Raw genomic sequence first — 19,354 nt, forward strand, 5'->3', positions numbered from 1 at the left:
TTATTTTAAAAAAAAAAAAAAAAATTTCAAATAAGGCAGAATGATCTTTATAAAAGGAATTTAACGGTTAGGTTTACAGCAATTTGACGGAAGTGGGTAAGTGAACCGTTAGATAAATATAAGCGAGGTAAGTGTAATTATCAAAATGTTAAGAGATCAAAACGGAATTATGCCAAATTATAAGGGGTTAAAATAGAATTATGCCAAGTTATAAAGGGTCAAAGTGTAATTTACCCATAATTTTAAAACCATGAGAGAGGACACTGGAATTCTGAGACGTCTAGAATGGGTCCCAGAGCCAGTTTCGAAATTGGTTTCTTTAGAAAATGAGGCGACACGTGCCATTATCTTATCTATCTAACTACACCCGAAAAAGTAATCGAGTGGAACTGTAAAACAGAGGCTATCCAAAATCCAAAACTGCGGCAAGCATCCCCGGTTTCGGAGATTCCAATATTATATTTTGGGACCAGCGCTAGTTTTCTGGGGCTGCACTCCAGTAATCTTCCCTGGAACGAAGGGTTATAATTTTTTTAACTATATATACCTTCAAGTGGATGCAGTACCAAAGGTCCCACACATCAATTTCATTGTCTATCTAATTTGATTGTTTTTTTTTTTTTTTATAAATATATTATAAAATATTCTTTTTTTTTTAAATTCATAAACATTCATCAAATTAATCAATTAAATTGACAAATCATTGAATTGCCATTTTATGTGAATAAAGTAACAAAATTTATCCTTCAACTTTAATAATTTATCTTTTTCTATCTTAAAAGAAAAAATAAAAATTTTCTGAAATCTTTTCCCAATTTAGCGAACTGATAATAATTGCTACCTAAACGTGTATGGTACAACAGTGAAGAATATTGGAGTGCAGCTCCAGAATAATTTTTGTCATCGTTCCTTGGTGCTTTAGACAAAACCTTTCGAGGTTTGATGAATATTTGAGATACCCTTGTAGTTTCAATTTAATGATTTACTCCCTTGACATTGGTATTCTCTGATAGATTAATGAAAATTATTTAAATACCCTTGTCTTCAACTATCAAAAACCTTTGATTTCTTTTCTTTTCTTAACATCCATCGTATTCAAGCTCTACAATTTCTATAATAAATTATTTTTAAACTATTCAACCTCATCCTCAATCCATCATTTTCAATCTCTTGGAAATTTTTTTTATTTTTCTGGTATCCAAAATTCCATCATTTTCTTTTTTTTTTAAATTTCCTCTCCTTCTTTAAATTTGTAGGTTGAAGCAGACATAATTTTACCTTAAACAAAATTATCTTCAAATCCATTGAAGATGACTGGTTTTCAAAAGAAAAAGATAAGGTCTTTTCTTCCTTGACTAAAGGTTGAAGAAGAAGGCATTTAGGTCATTTTTTTATTAGTCAAAATAGAAGATCAAGGTCAAAGGGTGCATGCCATCAGTTTGAAAACACAGGGAGACATCTAAAATTTCACCGTAATGTGGAGGGGTACATCTAAATTACCTTGTTTTAGTCTGGAAAAATGGCGTCAGGGGATGCTCCATCCAGGTCACGTAAATAGATAAAGAAACGTTCGTCGTTCAACCTTTTATTCAACTTTTGGTCCTCCCTTCGAAGAATCACTGAAACAAACTTCAAAACTGGCGATTTTCTTAATTTTAGCTTCTGGGTATGTTTCAAATCCTTTCATCTTTGATTGGTTTTCTGTTAATTTTTTGCTGAGTTTTTGAATTTGTTTAATTAGAAATCGATCATATATATAATCCACATTTCTAGGTGGATTCTCTCAGTATCTCATCATCTGTACTGAAATCTAGTCAATTAATCTGTCGATTTGAGCTTCTGGGTATGCTACAAATCATTTATTCTTTGATGGGGTTTTTTTTTGGTGATTAAATGTGCTGAATTGAGTGGGAATCTATGAAAAAAATCCACATTTTTCTTTGTGTTCTCTCTATTTTTATGTTTTATTTTTTTTGAAATTTTCTATTCTTCTTTTTTGGTTTTATGGATTCCTGATGATGTCTTAAAATCTGTGTTTATTTTTTCTTTTGTTTGATAAAATCAGTAATTGTTGCCCTATCTATTTATAATTTTGTTTTGAATTTTTTTTTTTTAATTTTTTTTTATGTGATAGTGTGGACTAAATCAGGCCAGAAATGTATCACAGAATGCACAATATTTTCTCTCCCTATATCTCTCTCTACTATTCTTTGATAGACTTACTTTATTCTTGATTTCTTAATCACTCTTTGTTATCCATTTCTTGGATTTCAGGGAATTTTTGGATTATTTGTTTAGTTAGATTTAGAGTCTCCTGAAAGCTATAAACTTCATTCTATTGGATGAGAAAGCTATCCTCTGTGTTTATCATAAACCGGATCAATTAATCCTATCCAATATAGATTTCCTCTTTAAATCTTGACTATGATTTAATTTGCTAAATATTTCTCTTGATCCCAATTTGAAATCAAACAGACTCTTGACATTAATGACATTTAGCTCTTGGTGGGTATTACTGACATCAATGACATTTAGCTCTTGGTGGGTATTTGAAATCAAACAGACTCTTGCTAATTTTCTTTTCTAGTCGAAACAACTTTGTTACGATGAGTCAAAATTACAATTAGTGGATGCAAGAGCAAAGCTTGCAATAGGTCTGTGTCTTGCATATACAGGTTCCTAGAGAACGAATCCCCTCTCGAGCCACCTAAATTGATCACCTTGACCTCCAGGGGTGGATTTAGAGTGGGGGCTGTGGGGGCACTTGCCCCCACAAGAAGTTTCAAATTCTATGGATTAATGTGCTATTGCGACAGATTTTAGCGGCAGATAAAGAAATCTGCCACTATTGCCCCCTCAAAATTTGTTTCCACTCTTAGTTGCCCCCACAACTATTTTTCAACTCTTAACTGTCCCCACAAATTTTTTTCTACTCTTGGTTGCCCCCACATTAGCAAAATCCTGGCTCCCCATGATCTCCCTTTTTTAATTAAATATCTTTACTTACCCAAAAAAAAAGGTAGGCATTTGATGGAAAATGAGTTTATCAAGTGAAGCTTTACTTTGACGGGACATTTATGAAACTTAAGGATTTGTTTATTTACTTAATGATAAAAATAATACTTTTGATTATTTAGAAGTCTTTGAATAAAACCCCTACTATGTTCGAAGCTAATAAAATGTTGAAGACTTAGAGTGAGAAACTAAATAAATTGAACAGGACAATAGGTCTATATTATGGCAACTAAACATATCTTACGAGGAACCATGCAAAGGAAAGAAACATGAAATAAGATGTAAAGTTTCTCAATTCAATCTACCTTTCTTTGGGCTTTTCCCTCTTATTAGATGATCTAGCTCTTTAACTGCATTGCGGATTTGATGAAGCTAAGGGCTGTTTATGAGAAACTTATGCTTTGATGGATGGGAAATCCTTTTGTGGCAATTATAGTTAGCTTTACACATCGTGCCTTCTTTCTTTCCATGCAATTTGCTTTTTGTTTTATATTGTTAAATCGCTTGATCCTCATTTTTTACTGAAAAATACTTATTTTTGACATCTCATATCTAGGTGGTTTGATGTGGGTTGCATGGAGAGCTGGATTTACTGAAATAGTTGGGACTATTGGTGCCACAATTATTGTCCTCATTCCTTTCTCATAGAATATATACAAAAGTTGTGTCATTGATGTGAAGTTGTGAACTATTCATTTAAAGCATCAGTAGGACGGTGTTAAGAAAAATGTCGATTTTGTCAAGATTACGCTGTATCACTATTGATGTAACCGGCACACTTATAGCTTATAAAGGAGAACTCGGAGACTATTATTGCATGGCTGCCAAATCTGTCGGATTGCCTTGTCCTGACTACAAGAGAATGCATGAGGGCTTTAAAACTGCATACACAGACATGGCAAGGCAGTATCCGTGTTTTGGCCACGCAGCGAAAATGCCCAATATTGTTTGGTGGAAAACATGTGTGAAAGACTCCTTTGTCAGGGTAAGAAAAATCACCACACCATTGTATTTGTGCATCAAATAGCATTTTAATCGAATGGGTTTCTCTAATTTTCTATGATATAAAAATGTTGTTTTGATGACAGGCGGGCTACGATTACGATGAGGAGACGTTCGAGAAGGTGTTTAGACGCATATACTCGGTTTTTGGTTCCTCTGCGCCTTATACTATATTCCCAGATTCCCAACCATTCCTAAGATGGGCACGTGAACAAGGGCTCATTGTTGGGATTGTCAGCAATTCAGAATACCGATATCCGGATGTCATTCTTCCTGCTTTGGGTTTGAATCAGGTAAATTGGTCATGGTTTTTTCTATACTTTTAATGACTTAAGGGAGTGTTTATCATTGATTTCAAGTCTATAATAAAATGTTAAGTAGCTTAAAGTCTATGTAACAAGGAGATTTACATGTGTCAGTGTCTGTCATGGGTTGGTGGTGTCAAAATGGCTCCTGTTTTTTGTTGATAGGTAAATGGTCTTGACAAGAATTGAACTCATCAACACTGCTACTTTGATAAGTCGAAAACTAGGACACTTCCATACACATGTATTATAAATAATATTTTAATTAAATTTGAATCAAGAGTTTTCTTTAAATAGAAAAATTATAAAAAAAGAAATAAGAAAAAAAAATTATAAAAAATAAAGAAAAATATGAAAAATAAAGAGAACTTTTTTATTCATAATAAGAGTAGATATGTTATATCAAATCATGGTTGTTCCTCTGAATTAGTACAAGGATGATGTATTGCATCTACCTTTTCCCATGGGTTACTTTTTGTAGAAAATCATTAAAATAAAGGGTGACACTACCTTGTTTAAGATGTGTTTGGTGTGTTCATGTCAATATGTGTTTGATGGCACAAATCCTAATATTTTTATCCTTGTTAAATAGCTTAGACTGAAATAAATGTATTTTGGATTAAACTAACATATTTCTTCAGAGGGTCCGGTAGGTTCAACCCAAAGTATAGGGTTGGCTAAACGAATTGTGTTACTCCATTCCATTGCCTAAAGCCAAGTCTCATGTTATTGATAGTTAGTTCATAACTTCTTTCACTATATCTATCCACATTCTTTGTGTTCATGTAGCTCTTTTGGAACCTTTGACTTGAATAATTCTTCTATTAATAAAAAAAAATTCTTCTATTTTTGAATATGTTGAAGTCAATCCCAATTAACTATCTCTTAGTTTATCAGCAAGTTGAGCTACTCCAATATATTTCTAAATGTGTTCGTTCCTAATTTTATCTTTCCTACTATTTCCACGTATCCATCTCAACATCCTTATCTCTTCTAAGTCAGCTCCATAAATAAGTCATGTCTAGTCTCCTATTGTCCTATAGAACTTTTCTTTTAATTTGATTGGTATGTGTTGGTCACATAGCTCTCCGGAAGTGCTCCTCCCCTTTAACCATACTTATAGCCGCCATATCAAACAAGTTCAGATTTGGCAATTAGTTAGCAGAGATCAGTAGATTTAATTCGGATAAATCCGAGAAATATTTTAAAAAATTCGGGGAATTTTTAGAGGTTATACAAATGACATTTTTTGGGTTTATTCCCCAAATCCCATCAACTTCAACCTTTAAATAAAAAAACCTATCTTGTTCATGAGATTTGAAGAACATAGAACCCTGAGGGCTGAAGGTGGGGAGGGGATGATCAGTCAGCAAGTCACCAATTTAATCGGCTGATCCCTTGTTCAAAGAACTTTTCCAAACTTTTGGAAAAATTCACTAAATTTTGTGACAGTGATGACATCTACTAGAGAACACCGAAATGGCTAAAAACAAACCTTGTTGCCGGCCCATTTTAACATTTCAAGATTTAAGCATTATCCAACATTTACTCAACAAAAATTATTTCATGATCATTTAAGTTGATGACATCTGCTGTGCTCATTGGGTCTGTAGAATATTGATAATGTCACTTGTACGATGTTTGATGAGTCAGGGAACCGAGTGGGACTTTGGTGTGTTCTCTGGTCTCGAAGGTATTGAAAAACCCGATCCAAGAATCTATGAGATTGCTCTGAAAAAAGCTGGAAACATTGTACCAGAAGAAGCTTTGCACATTGGGGATAGCTTTCGCAAAGACTACATACCGGCGAGAAGTGTTGGCATGCAAGCATTATTGTTGGATAGGTTTAAGACACCTGATGCTGAGAGTTGGAAGAAATCTGGTGCACTTGTTCTTCCTGACCTTGTTGCTGTCCGAGCTTGTCTTACTTCGGAGAAGCTATGCCGTGAAGCTTCTTTCACCCCCCAAGATGGTCAGATATCTTCGTCTTCGATTGGTTAACTGATTTAAATAATATTTATGAGTGGTTCCCTTCAAATTTCAGATAAAAAGTTCGCTCGGTTTATTACTTTGTCTTTCCGAGGACTTATAAATAGCAAGATTGATGTTATTTCTTATTCGCGTTTTCTGTAATGGACTCGGGGGCTATCACATATGTACTTAACATATTCGCGTAATAGAAACTCTCCTTTTTTTATGTAATGGACTTGAGGTTGAACGTAAGGATATTTTGATATTTTGGTCATTTCAGTTTCTTTATCAAGAAAGACCAAAGTCTAGGGTATGTTATCCGTTAGAAAACATAGGTGGTAGTGACAGTGTGGTACAATTAATTTTCTTATCAAAACCTGTAGGGGTACCCCCAACATTGTTCTTTAATCTTCAGTTCAAGAGGTTCTTCTTTTGGGTTTTTTTTTTTTTTTTTGGTTTCTTCTCTCTCCCAAAAGATTTTAAAAAAAGGAGAGTTTCTATTAACACACTAACTTTTACTTATATCACACACCATGCTATATGTTGATACTGTTTAAATTCAAAAGGATTGGTGTGTTGTAAGTAAAAGTTGGTGTACCAATATAATATCCAAAACACAGCATTTTTTTAGAGTGGTGTAGAATGACAGTATAATGATGTGGTATTTTAATAATTCATAATTAATTGAACAATCCTAGGAAATAAATTGTGAATTTTATGAGGACAAGAGAAGAAATTTGACTATCAAGCATAGGTTTAGTGGTCGAAAGGGATTTATTTATTTCTTTTAGTAATCTTATTTTTAATGAGATTAGTAATTTGGTAACGATGGGAATTGAGCCTAGACGGACGGAGCAAGGATTATCTATTAGTGGGGACTAATTTCTAATGATGATCGATTGATAATCTTAATCTCTTTCTTTGCCAATGTTGGGCTCGTCACTTTAAGCAATGGTTGGCCAATAATCTCAATGAGTTTTTTTTTTTTTTCATTAATATATTAAGAAGATTGATGTTACGGAGGATGTCATCAGTTTTAAAACACAACGGATATCTTTGAGTGCAATTTTAGAGATTATAAGATATCTCATATTCATATTGGTCCACATGTATTGAGGGCATCTTTAATGTAAGTATTTTTATAGATTGAAGATCCCCTAAGGTGGGTATTTTGTAAATTAAGAATGCCCTTGTCACGTCTTCGATTTAGAATCTAGATTTTTCCAAATTTTGAAAGTAGAGCAAAAAAAATTAAAATCAAAATCAAGATATTCAAATCTTAAATATGATGTAAATTTCTTCCAAATAATTTCAACAAAATTTCACCTAAAAATTGGATTTATGAAAAAAATTCCACCTATAAAGATATATCTATATTATCAAAGTCCATAAATCCAACTGCATTCCAACTAATATATCATAACGAATATATATCAATCCAAAAAAATAAAAAATATATATAACTATAATTACAACCCAAAAGTGTACATACTTCAACTATATAATTCATATCGATCGACAGTTGTCCACTTCATAAAAGACAACTCTCACTCTCTGGATATATATATAACACATGGTGTTAATATATACTAAGAAGTCCAAAATTACGCAAAATAGTTCCACTAAACTCTAATCTCAGTTCACATATAATAGAAATAATGCTCATCATCTTGATTTTGCGATCCCTCTATTAATGTTCCCCATCAAGAATAGTCTTCTCGATAGTTGAGACATCTATAATGTTTTGTTGGTAGGGTGAGTAATAGGAAAGTTACTTAATAGTAAACTCACATTTCAAATTAATAGTTCTAATATTAATGGATAAACAAACTAATCAATTATAAATAATGTAAATTTTTAAATAAATAAATAAAAATGAATAACACTCGAAATAGGATAATCTTTAATAAAATAGTAATGAAATATCTTCGTGTCATAATAAAATAAAATAAACATAAACATGACATAAGAATATCAATCATGGTGGTATATTTTATAAGAATGACGAGGTACACGACCAATACAAAAGTACTGATCTGTATATTGATACTCAAGTACTTAACCAGTGTGTAATTCATCGTTAGCTCCTAATTTTATGGTTGGTCTGACAATTTATCATAATCGATTAATCGTGTTTTTCGATTTAGGTTGGCCGTTGATTTATACTAGAGATCAATCATTTGACTATTATAGAATGTAAATGATTATTTGAAAAATTAGTTTCATTGTACCTCTTTGGTATGCATGTGTCCTCAATCAATCTAATCTTTTAGAAACTATTTTTATATTATAATTTTTTATTTTTCAATAAAGATAAAATAGAAATTTCATGAATAGTAGATACAAAGATATTCTCAAGTAATATCACATGTTACTGAATTATTTTAAAATTTTATTGTCCATTAAAGGGATAAATTAATATATATATATATTAACTTTTAAAATTCATTTGAAATAAATTAAAACAAATTTACAAGTATGATAACCTTCCCAGGTATCCTAGAATTATAAACATTCAATAATATATCGAAAATAGTAAATATGCAAGTACACCGTCCCACTATTACCATCTTAATTGCATTCTATGCTTTATTACACAAAACTCAAAAAAACTTTAAATTGAAAAATTCCTCAATGTAAGTACATACAACTGAGAATGAATCGAGACTTTCATTCTCGATTCCATTTTAAATTTAAATATTTTATAATTTTTTATAAATTATTACCTAATGAAATACACTTTCAAAACAGAACGTTTTAACCATTTTTAAATTAACACTCTAAGAAAGTTACTATGAAATCAATTTGTTAAACAAATTGATTTTCTAGTTACACTCACCCAAATTCATTTATTTTTATTTTACAATATTAAAATATCTGAGAAAAACTATAAAATGAATTATTCTACAATTTGATGCATGAATCTTGAATTTAAATCATAATAAATTTGAAACTAACTATCAACATGTAAATAAAACAGATTTTATTGAAAACTATACTACGAATTTGAAATTATAAATTTCTTACTTTTACAGTTGAGTTTACACATTCTTATGACATTAAAATTATTTTTTTAATTAATTTTCTTGATGATTCGATAAAATATTCTACTAACTAAGTAGATCTCGATGTCATAGATATTTTGTTTTTTAGAGTCGGATTTTAATTTACGTCCAAAACATGTTTAAATCTCAATCGAATATGACATATATGAATCCACTATTAAAACCCACTCATCTCTGATTTTTTATTTTTTTTTTCTCGTAAGAATGAATTAACATAAGGTAAGATTATAATATATAAAATGAACACCCCTAGCTATCTAAATTGTTAACATATTTATAACTTATAATATATTATAATATTTTATTATATAATATAATATAATAATATTTATATTAATTACACCTCACCTTTTTAATATTTTAATAATTTTAAATCAATCTCAATTATATAAATAATTACACTTAAACCCATTTTTATCAAAATAATTTATTTTAATAATATAAAAATTAATAAAATAATAATATTTTTTCATATATATATATATATATATATATATATAGGGTAGCGTTCAAGGGCAAACTTTTTAGCAAACTTTTTGGCAAAACATTTTTCAAAACATGGGTTAGAGGTTTTGGAATGGGCTGATTTTTGGTGAGGATGATCTCTACGGTGAGTAGATCATCCTCACCAAAAATCAGCCCATTCCAAAACTTCTAACCCATGTTTACCAGTTGAAAAATCATGGACCGTCCATTTTTTGTAAACTGTTTTTGATGGGGTTAGAAGTTTTGGAATGGGCTGATTTTTGGTGATGATGATCTCCTCACCATAGAGATCATCCTCACCAAAAATCAGCCCATTCCAAAACCTATAACTCATGTTTTGAAAAATGTTTTGCCAAAAAGTTTGCTAAAAAGTTGGCCATTGAACGCCCCCCATATATATATATATATATTTGTTATATTTATTTACTTTAGATCAATTTGAATTGTGCATCTCAGATTTTCGAAATTCCTCACCGATTTTTCTCTATTTGTCAAAATACTTCATAAGCCATAAATTTTTTTGATAAAATTAATATTTTCATAACTTATCTTACTAAATTCGAATTTAAGCATGCTGATAGTCTAAACTGTATTTTTTGATGCTTTTAAATTCAATAGTAACGTCCATTTGACTAAAAGAATTTCTCATAAAATTTTGAGTTTTATTTATTTTGACTAAATATTCTAATTCTATAGTCATAATAATGGTAAGGTTCCTCGAATTATACATTCGTTAAATTCTCCTTCTAGCAAATCCTCATTTTAGATTGACATTATCATAATTTATCTTAATATTTTACTCTAAATTAAATAGGAACGTAAATTAACAAAATTGACTTAATTCCTCGATATACATAATAAATTTTCATGGTGTTATAACCCTTAATACACGAGAGCTAATAGGAATGTGTAGTATCTTGTTATCTCTAAAATCATACTCATCTAATATTCACCATGGGAATATGTCTAAATCACATTCTTTTTAAAAAAGGAATCACGATAATCTGACGTTCTTTTTATCACATTACTATCAACAATTCAAAAATATGATCGTAAATGAAAAACTTCTAAAAACTTTGAAAAAATAAAATATTTTTCACCATTGAATTTTAATTTTAAATTTGAGAGTTTGGGAAGCTGTTCATTTTTAACATGGATAAAATTCAATTTTATTTTATTTTTTGAATTTTTCTGCTTTAAATTTAAGTTTTCAATGAAATTATAAGGTTGTGGTGTTGGATGGCTAATATGGTGATCCATATGGGCTCAATGACCCTCTTGAAATCTTACTAAGTTAGTCAGGCTAGAATGACACTCTTTTAAACGGACCAAAGTGACCAAATGAGTCATCGATTGAAAAATGTGAAGGGTACGTTTGATATTTATAGATACGCAGGCATCGAAACTTTTTTAGAGGTTTTGAGCTCATCCACATGGGTTTAAGAGTCGTCACAATTCAATTAAAGTGTGAATAAACACTATAAAAATTGTTTTGTGAAATTTTATTTTTTGACTTGTAGTAACTCACGTATCCAAAAGATGAAGAAAAATGGTCTTCCTAGATTTCTAAGGTAAGGAGGTTCGGTTGAGAGACAAATAAGGTGTTAGGCACATTATCCCTCCCATCATAAGATGATTATTAATATATGACCATAGATGTGGTTTTGAAATATTAACTTTATTTTTTTTAAAAACAAAGGAAATTATGGTGTTGTTGAACTAAGACATCCTTCATCCTTCTTTACCAAAGATTGAAACTACCACTTTCGTCGAAACTTGAATTTCATATTTGAACTCTTCATTGTCATCGTATTAAATCCTAGTTTTGTGGTACGTTCCTTTACAAAAAATCAAAAGAAAAAATAATCTCCAAAATATAGCCGATCTCTCCATATAAATCCAATTGCTTTAATACCAATTGTTGTGAATATGAAAATTTCTATTCAATACGATTACGAAGAAAATAACAAAGAAAATTGAGAAGCAAACTAAATGACATTAAGATTTACGTAATTCAAAAACAATGCCTACATCTACGAAAAAATCTAATCTTCTTCATTAAGAAATCAAAAGAGAACAATATAAAAAATAATTACTCAAGATTTTAATCCTTAACAAAATCCTCACATACCCTTCTCCCTTTCTTTTTCAATTCCTAGAATAATTGATTTAATAAAAAGTACAACCCAATACTCAAGTGTATAAGAAAAAGACTAATGATCTAATAGGATTTCAATTAGAGGTGGAGTGAAGTTATAAATCCAATGAGATAGTGGTTGATTGCCATTATTCTAATGTAATTGAAAAATCATTTTCACTAGAAAACACAATCCAAATAAAAACCTAAAAAATGAAGAATACAAGACAATACTAAACAATTTCGTGTTATTTTCGAGTAGGGATGGTGTAAGATGGCCGTCCCAACTAACATCCTTCTAGCTAGTTGTTGGAACGTCGTTATTAATGTGCCATGTGTCCAATCAGGGATGGAGGTTTTGGGCCCATTATACAAACGATAGATACAGATGGCATGCCACGTGTCCTTAAGTTACAAGTTTTTTTTAAATTGTTGAATGGTTCAAGATATTATCTAGTACTACTTGATCGAGTTTAAATAATTATGGCCCACTCAAGGAATGATCTAACCACATTAATAGTCTAGATTGATTGGCTCAGCTGAACATTAATGAAAGATAGGTGAAGGGTCTTGTCCATGTATTTGATTCACACTTGTGTTGCAGGGGCATTGATTTGGGTTGTCTATGGATCAGAGCAGACCCAAAATCCGATTTATTTTTATTCGAGATGCAGATCTAGGATTAAGGGATTGAATTGGATCCGATCCAATACGGGTCCAATTTAAAAACTATCAAACATTTCTGGAATCTGAATCAATCATTTCCCAATCCGATAGGTCCTTTACCCGATAAAATGTGATAAATTACATAAATATTTATATATCAAATCTTATTGGAATCAATCTTGACAATTGTTATTAAATTGGATTTTGATCATAATAGTAAGACCTGGAAGGAAATAAAACCAATCCCACAAGGAATGACCCTTATTGGATTGGTTTAGGATCCAGTCCAATATTTCTCAGATTGATCTGAGTTGGACCCAGATCCAATCAATTGACATCCCTAACATTCAAAAATGGGGCTGTTAATGGATTGCATTTGGATCACTATTGCGTACCAGAATTCTAATCACATGATCCGATCCAATAATACTCATGATTTGCATTTGATAATGAACCGATCCATTAGCTTGTCGGCCGTGCTTCACAAGTCGAAAAGTGATAACCCATCACGCGTAGTTGATGTGTGGGTCCACCAAAATTAGATATGGTTAATGGTCTTAGCCAATTATAAAAAGGTCAGAGACAAAGAATAAGGAAAATTCCCAAAACACCCCGGTCGTGTATCTCAGGTCTATTTTATATAAAAAATAAAAAAAAAGTCAAACCATTAAGAAAATCTTAGTTTTCAAACTCATCATGTTGAGTCGAAACATTGTCGAATGGATTCAAGTGAGATTTTCAAGGTACTTGGTCCCAAACCTTTAAATGATAGGTTTTTAAAAAGTAATTTTTGCAAATGAAGAAGAGGAACCACTGCATCACCGATCTATATTAATTTTCCTATACGGATCTTTCTTCCCCATATTTAAAGATAGAGAAGAGAACATTAAAGATGCTATTTCGTAAGTGGTTTAGTTGGACGTGGGATTTCTCTTAGGTGTAACCCTTCACAACTCGTAAAGCCAAGTTTTTATCCACCTCATGACTAGGAGTGCAATTTGGTTCAGTTTGATTCGATTTTAGGTCAAATTGGAATCGAACAAACATAGGTTGGTCTTACTAAATAAGAACCAGAACTGAACTAAATTCCATTGGAAACAAACCAACCCAAACCGAATTAAAGTCGGTTTGGTTCAATTCAATTCGATTCTAGAGATTGCCAATATTCTATAAATTATAAGTAATATTTTTTAATGAAAAAAAAAAAAACATAAAATTTTATACAATAAATCACAAATTTATCCATAAAAAGTCATTAGTTTATTCATAAAAGATCACTAATCTATGTCCTAACTCCTAAAATTATTCATAATAACTATTATATACATATATATTTATTTGTTGCATAGGGGTTCCGTTCTATACAAACTTGATTCGAGAACCAAACCAAATTGACCGATTCTTCATTTTCGTAATCCGGAACTGAATCGCAAATTGTTCTAAACCGAATCAAATCACCCCAAAACTATCAGTTTGGTTTGGTTCTCGATTTGAACCGGACTAAGTTGCACCCCTTCTCATGACTGCCCTAATTCCAATGGGAGTAGATCCTCTATAGCCTATTTTTCTTGTAGCTATTAAAAATCAGTTTAGAGTGTGTCATAACATCAAGACCGTTACATCTGATCATTTAAACTTAGGAATTCATTAACCATCCACTTTTAAACACTTGATCTGACCAAAATAATATATATTTCAAATTAGATCTAAAACATGAGTACAAGAGCACTCAGTTTTTTTTTTTCAATGTGATGTTTTGTGGGCGGTAGAACAAAAGCTACAAGAAAAACATTCTACATAGGATTTGTTCCAAATTTCAACTAACTATTAAAACCATGCATCACATGGATAGCTAGTGATTCTGTGTACGAAAAAAATTCGATATAGGATTAATTCGACAAAGATTCAAAATATACAATTAGCAATTCGTTTAAAATTTTGGTCAACAAATCAGAGGACAGCAAAAATGCAATACGTGTGTATACATAATAAATTTTTCATAGTACTTATATCTACATATTTAGAGAACTCCCCAATTTTTGTAAGATTTATTACTTTTACATCTCAATTTTCAAAATGACCACCATTAAGCTTCATCTTTGAAATCTAAATTTTCTAAATTAAGAAAATTTGATATTTTTGTGCATGTTTATCAAACACGTGAGCTTTAATACAAATCAATAACAATTGGATACTTCTATTAACAAATATTTTCATCGGCAAAACACATACTCTCTTACTTAATTGAGTTACCATGGCTCATGTTGAAAATATCTGGGGGCGGGGGGAGGGGGGGGGAGATATGAAAGACATGAAAAAATTAATTTGTTGGACAATGTGGAGGATATTTCTCGCTAGGTACCAAAGAGCGACACATGGCACCTAGGGACTCGATTTTGGTATGGAGATACGAGGGTAAGTTCGGCGACTCGTTCACAAACCAACCATAGGTTCAAGTCTCGATCGGAGAAAATCATAGATTAGATCAAAAGCGGTTAAAATTCTGATTGGGAAAAGTCCCAAAAAAGGATAAATGTATGGGGAATCAAATATTTACTAGATACATTCCAAATCATCGATGAAGATCTACATTTTAAATCGGATAAGTGTTAAATTGATAATAGGATCTAAAGGGATCCTAGGGTTTCATCTCTATAAATAAATAGATAGAGGTACTAAAAGGTAGAGTTATCCTTCTCTAAATTTTGACACTATTTTTGTACTAAAGTTTTGATTTGGGCGTCGAAGAGGTGTTGTTGCAGGCACACCCAAGAGCACAAGGAGAGAAAATCGCGAGGCATTGTCACATATCTCAAGATAGAGCAAGTTTTTTGCATATACAATTTGGTACTATCTATGGGAAAATGTTACAAGGAGAAACACCTACGTGGTAGTATGAAACAAAGTTATTCCTAAGATCAATGGCATATTTAAGGTTCTTGATCTGACATCAGAAGTGGATTATAACATGTCGGTCAAATAATGATTAAGGGGTTTTGCAAATTCATATTTCATCTTAGCTTCATATTAGATTTGGGGGGGTTCTGATCACAGTCTTTGAGGATGAAAAGTGATACAATTGATCATGGTTTTATTCACGTAAGAGCACAAAATAGGTTATGATGTGTATGTTATGGGGGTGTTGACGCAAATAGGACTATAGAAGGTTGCGATCGAGGGTTAATTACAACAGCCATGGCTCAAACCCTACCAATCATTGCAGGTTATATTCATTGATTAAACCTCATTAGTGAGGAAAAACAAAAGAACAAACTTTTGCTCTCAGATAAAGTCAAGGATTAGTAGGATCCTGGCATAGGTGTAATGGAGGCAATCATTAAGAAACGTAGTCACAGGCAATGAGATTTGCAAGTGATAATGGCAAAATTTCTAAGGGGGGAAGATTCGTTGTTTGCACAACACGCCACAAGTGAGGTATCTTTTTTTTCTAAACCCTATACTTAGTAATTGTTGAGTGAGATGACTCGACCGAGTCAAATAATGTTATCTTTCCGAGCCAAATCAACTCCATAATTCTAATAAGAAACATGGAAAAGGTTAAAAAGGGATACAATGATTCGTATCACATCAATTTTTTGTGTGCACTCAAACTCCTTTCCATTGAGTGATAAAAGCGCAAAACGTAGGTGTATGACATATACATCATTCTTGATATGTGGAAATACTTTCTATTTAAAGAAAAGTAACTACAAACATGTAAAAGTTGGGTTAAAATTATTTTTTTGTTCGACCTGGGAAAGGTCCTAAAAAGGGCAACACGTATCCACTCCATTTCTGTTTGTAAACAAACATAAGGTATTGAAATTTAAATTGTTTTAGAAAACAATAGTAAAAGACAAAATTTGGTTGATGTCAATCCGATTGGTAGGGATTCCCTCAAAATTGGATCAACTTTAATTCTTTTTTGAGCCCAATTGAGGTCATAAATCAATTGAAATTGATCGATTAATGACTCAACCGAGCCATGAGGATTCAATCTAATTTGATTTACTACTTGACAATTCGAACAAAGTGAGGGACGCAATTTTATTAGACAAAAACTCACTCGAGAAAACGATTTTCATTTGATTCGAGTAGTTAAATTTATTATTTGCTAACTTGACAAAGTCAATGGACTATTAATTTAAGGAATTGAATTTATTAATTAGAAACTCGATAAGTCGAGGGACTCCACTAAGTTGAGATACTAAGTTGTAATTCAGAAATTTGATCAAGTCAAAGGGACTCCGTTGAATTACGTGACAAATAATTAAGAATTCTCCTGAGTCAAATAACTCAATGGATTATTGGAAAATGCGTGTGAGGGTTCAATTCAACCCCGACTCCCCTAATCATATGGTATAAGAGTCTAATTTATAGGACAAATTTGTTAATAGGAAACTAAACCCGACTCACTGATCTTGACTCAACGAGTCGAGTGACCTAGGAAATTGATTTGTAAACTGGATTTGATCAAATTATGTTGTTTTATGTAAAAATGCAAATCGATAACATTATATTGAGAATACATTATTTTTTTGGTACAATTGTTGTTTCTATTGTTTAAAGACATGCATGTTGCAAAAGAATCTTAGCGCCACACCCGACTTATATAGAGAATTTAATCCACATCCTAAGTCGGTCGTGCGGGACCACTTATTGTCTAACCCGACTCATATGGGAAGTTTGATCTACATTTTAATTCGATCATGCGGGACCACTAGTGTCACACCCGACTCATATTGGGAGTCAAGTCTACATCCTAAGCTGGTCATATGGGGAGTCCAGTCCACATCGTAAGTCGATTGTGCGAGACCATTCAGCACCACACCTGACTCATATGGGAAGTCTGGTCTACATCTTAAGTCGGTTGTGCAGAATCACTTAGTGCAAAATCACCCTTTAGGGTTGGCAAGTCTTGGGTCATTGGGAAATCTTAGCCTAATCATTTGGGATTGGCAAGTCTTGGCTCGTTGAGAGAGCCAAGCCTGACCATTTGGGGTTGTCAAGTCTTGGTTCGTATGGGAATCAAGCACAATCATGTGAAGTTGGAAAGTCTTCGCTTATTGCAGAAATCAAACCTGATCGTTTGGGGTTGGCAAACATTGGCTCATTATGAGAGTCAAACCCAATCATTTAAGATTGGTAAGTCTTGGCTCGTTGGGGGAGCCAAGTCCAACCATTAGGAGTTGGCAAGTCTTGGCTTGTTGAGGGAGTCAAGCCCGATCATATGAGGTTGGAAAGTCTTGGTTCGTGCAGAAGCCAAACCCGACCGTATGAGATTAAAAAGTCTTGGTTTGTATAAGAACCAAGTCTGGCCGTTTGGAATTAGCAAGTCTTGACTTGTTGGGAGAGCCAAGTTCGTTAGCAAGTCTTGGCTCATGTGGGAGCTGAGCCCGACCATTTAGGGTTGGCAAGTCTTGGCTTGTGTGGAAGCCAAGTCTGATCGTATGGGATTGGAAAGTCTTGGCTCATTGCAGGAGTTAAGTCCGACCATTTGAGGGTTGGCAAGTCTTGACTTATTGGGAGAGTTAGCCCGATCATTTGGGATTAGCAAGTCTTCGCTCGTTGGAGGAACTAAGCCCGACCATGTGGGGTTGGAAAATCTTGGTTCATTTTAGGAGTCAAACCTGACCTTTTGGGATTGGTAAGTCTTGACTCATTACGGAAGTCAAGCTTGACCGTTTGGGGTCGGAAAGTCTTGACTCTTTAGGAGAGTCAAGCCTCACCGTATGGGATTGGCAAGTTTTGATTTGTGTGGGAGCCAAGCCTGACCGTGTGGGGTTGGAAAGTCTTGGCTTATTGCAGGAGCCAAGCCTGACCATTTGGGGGTTGGGAAAGCTTTGACTTATTACGGGAGTGAAGGTCGACCATAAAGAGGTCGACTTACAATGAAAACCTTGGCTCATTACAAGAGTCAAGCCCGACCATTTGGGAGTTTGAAAAACTTTGGCTCATTACAAGTACCAAGCTCGATCATAAGGGGTCAAGCACATACTGAAAGTTTTAGCGTATAAAAGAAATCAAACTAGAACATTAGGGGTCGATTCTTCGTTAATAAGATCTTGATTCAAGAGGAAACCAAACTTGACCAATGAAGGTCGGGTTAATTCATCATTATTTTTAATATTGATTGATTCATAAGGGAGTAAAGTCTAACCATTGGAAGTAGGTTTAATTGATTTTTGTTTCAAGCTCGATTATAAGGGATTATTTCTATTGACTTTGAAGTTTTGGTTCATGATGGCACTAAACCCAATCGATAAGCGGAAAATGACAAAAAATGGGGGAATAGACAATGTATTTGTAAAAGAAAAATACATCGAGACATGTAACAAACCAACAGTTCAAATAAAACGAGATCATTTTTCGAAGGTAAAATAGATGGATAACACATGACATGGACATTGACTAAACAAATCTTAGACCTCAAAATGAAAATTTATAAGATGAGCGGCCATATGTTAGATGGTACCGTTCATTTATTCTCAAGCTCTTAGATTAAAAGTCCAAACTCCTAAGAGAGGGTATTGTGGAGGATATTTCTCGTTAGGTACTAAAGGGCGACATGCGACACTTATAGATTCAAGTTTGATATATAGATACGATAGTAAAATCGACAGCTCGATCACAAACCAACCATGGGTTTGGGTCTTGATTGGAGAAAATCAGTGATTAGATCAAAAGGGGTTAAAATTCTGGTTAGG

General features: G+C 32.7%; 1 protein-coding gene across 2 annotated transcripts; it reads left to right on the top strand.

The window, feature by feature from the left end:
* The first annotated feature begins 1,316 nt into the window (after positions 1 to 1,316).
* On the top strand, positions 1,317 to 6,524 carry LOC147388306 (Haloacid dehalogenase-like hydrolase (HAD) superfamily protein). 2 transcript variants are annotated; one of them, XM_086420887.1, is made up of 4 exons: positions 1,317 to 1,666; positions 3,572 to 4,000; positions 4,104 to 4,310; positions 5,976 to 6,524. In XM_086420887.1, the coding sequence occupies exons 2-4, from the start codon at positions 3,743 to 3,745 to the stop codon at positions 6,321 to 6,323; spliced, it is 813 nt and encodes a 270-aa protein (XP_086277013.1). In that variant the 5' UTR covers positions 1,317 to 1,666; positions 3,572 to 3,742; the 3' UTR covers positions 6,324 to 6,524. The 2 variants fall into 2 exon arrangements, with proteins under 2 accessions (XP_086277013.1, XP_086277014.1); XM_086420888.1 differs by lacking the exon at positions 1,317 to 1,666 and adding an exon at positions 1,704 to 1,843.
* Positions 6,525 to 19,354: the final 12,830 nt, after the last annotated feature.

Source organism: Akebia trifoliata, chromosome 13, assembly GCF_017979445.1.
Source record: "Akebia trifoliata isolate Shusen 1 chromosome 13, ASM1797944v1, whole genome shotgun sequence".
NCBI classification, from domain to species: domain Eukaryota; kingdom Viridiplantae; phylum Streptophyta; class Magnoliopsida; order Ranunculales; family Lardizabalaceae; genus Akebia; species Akebia trifoliata.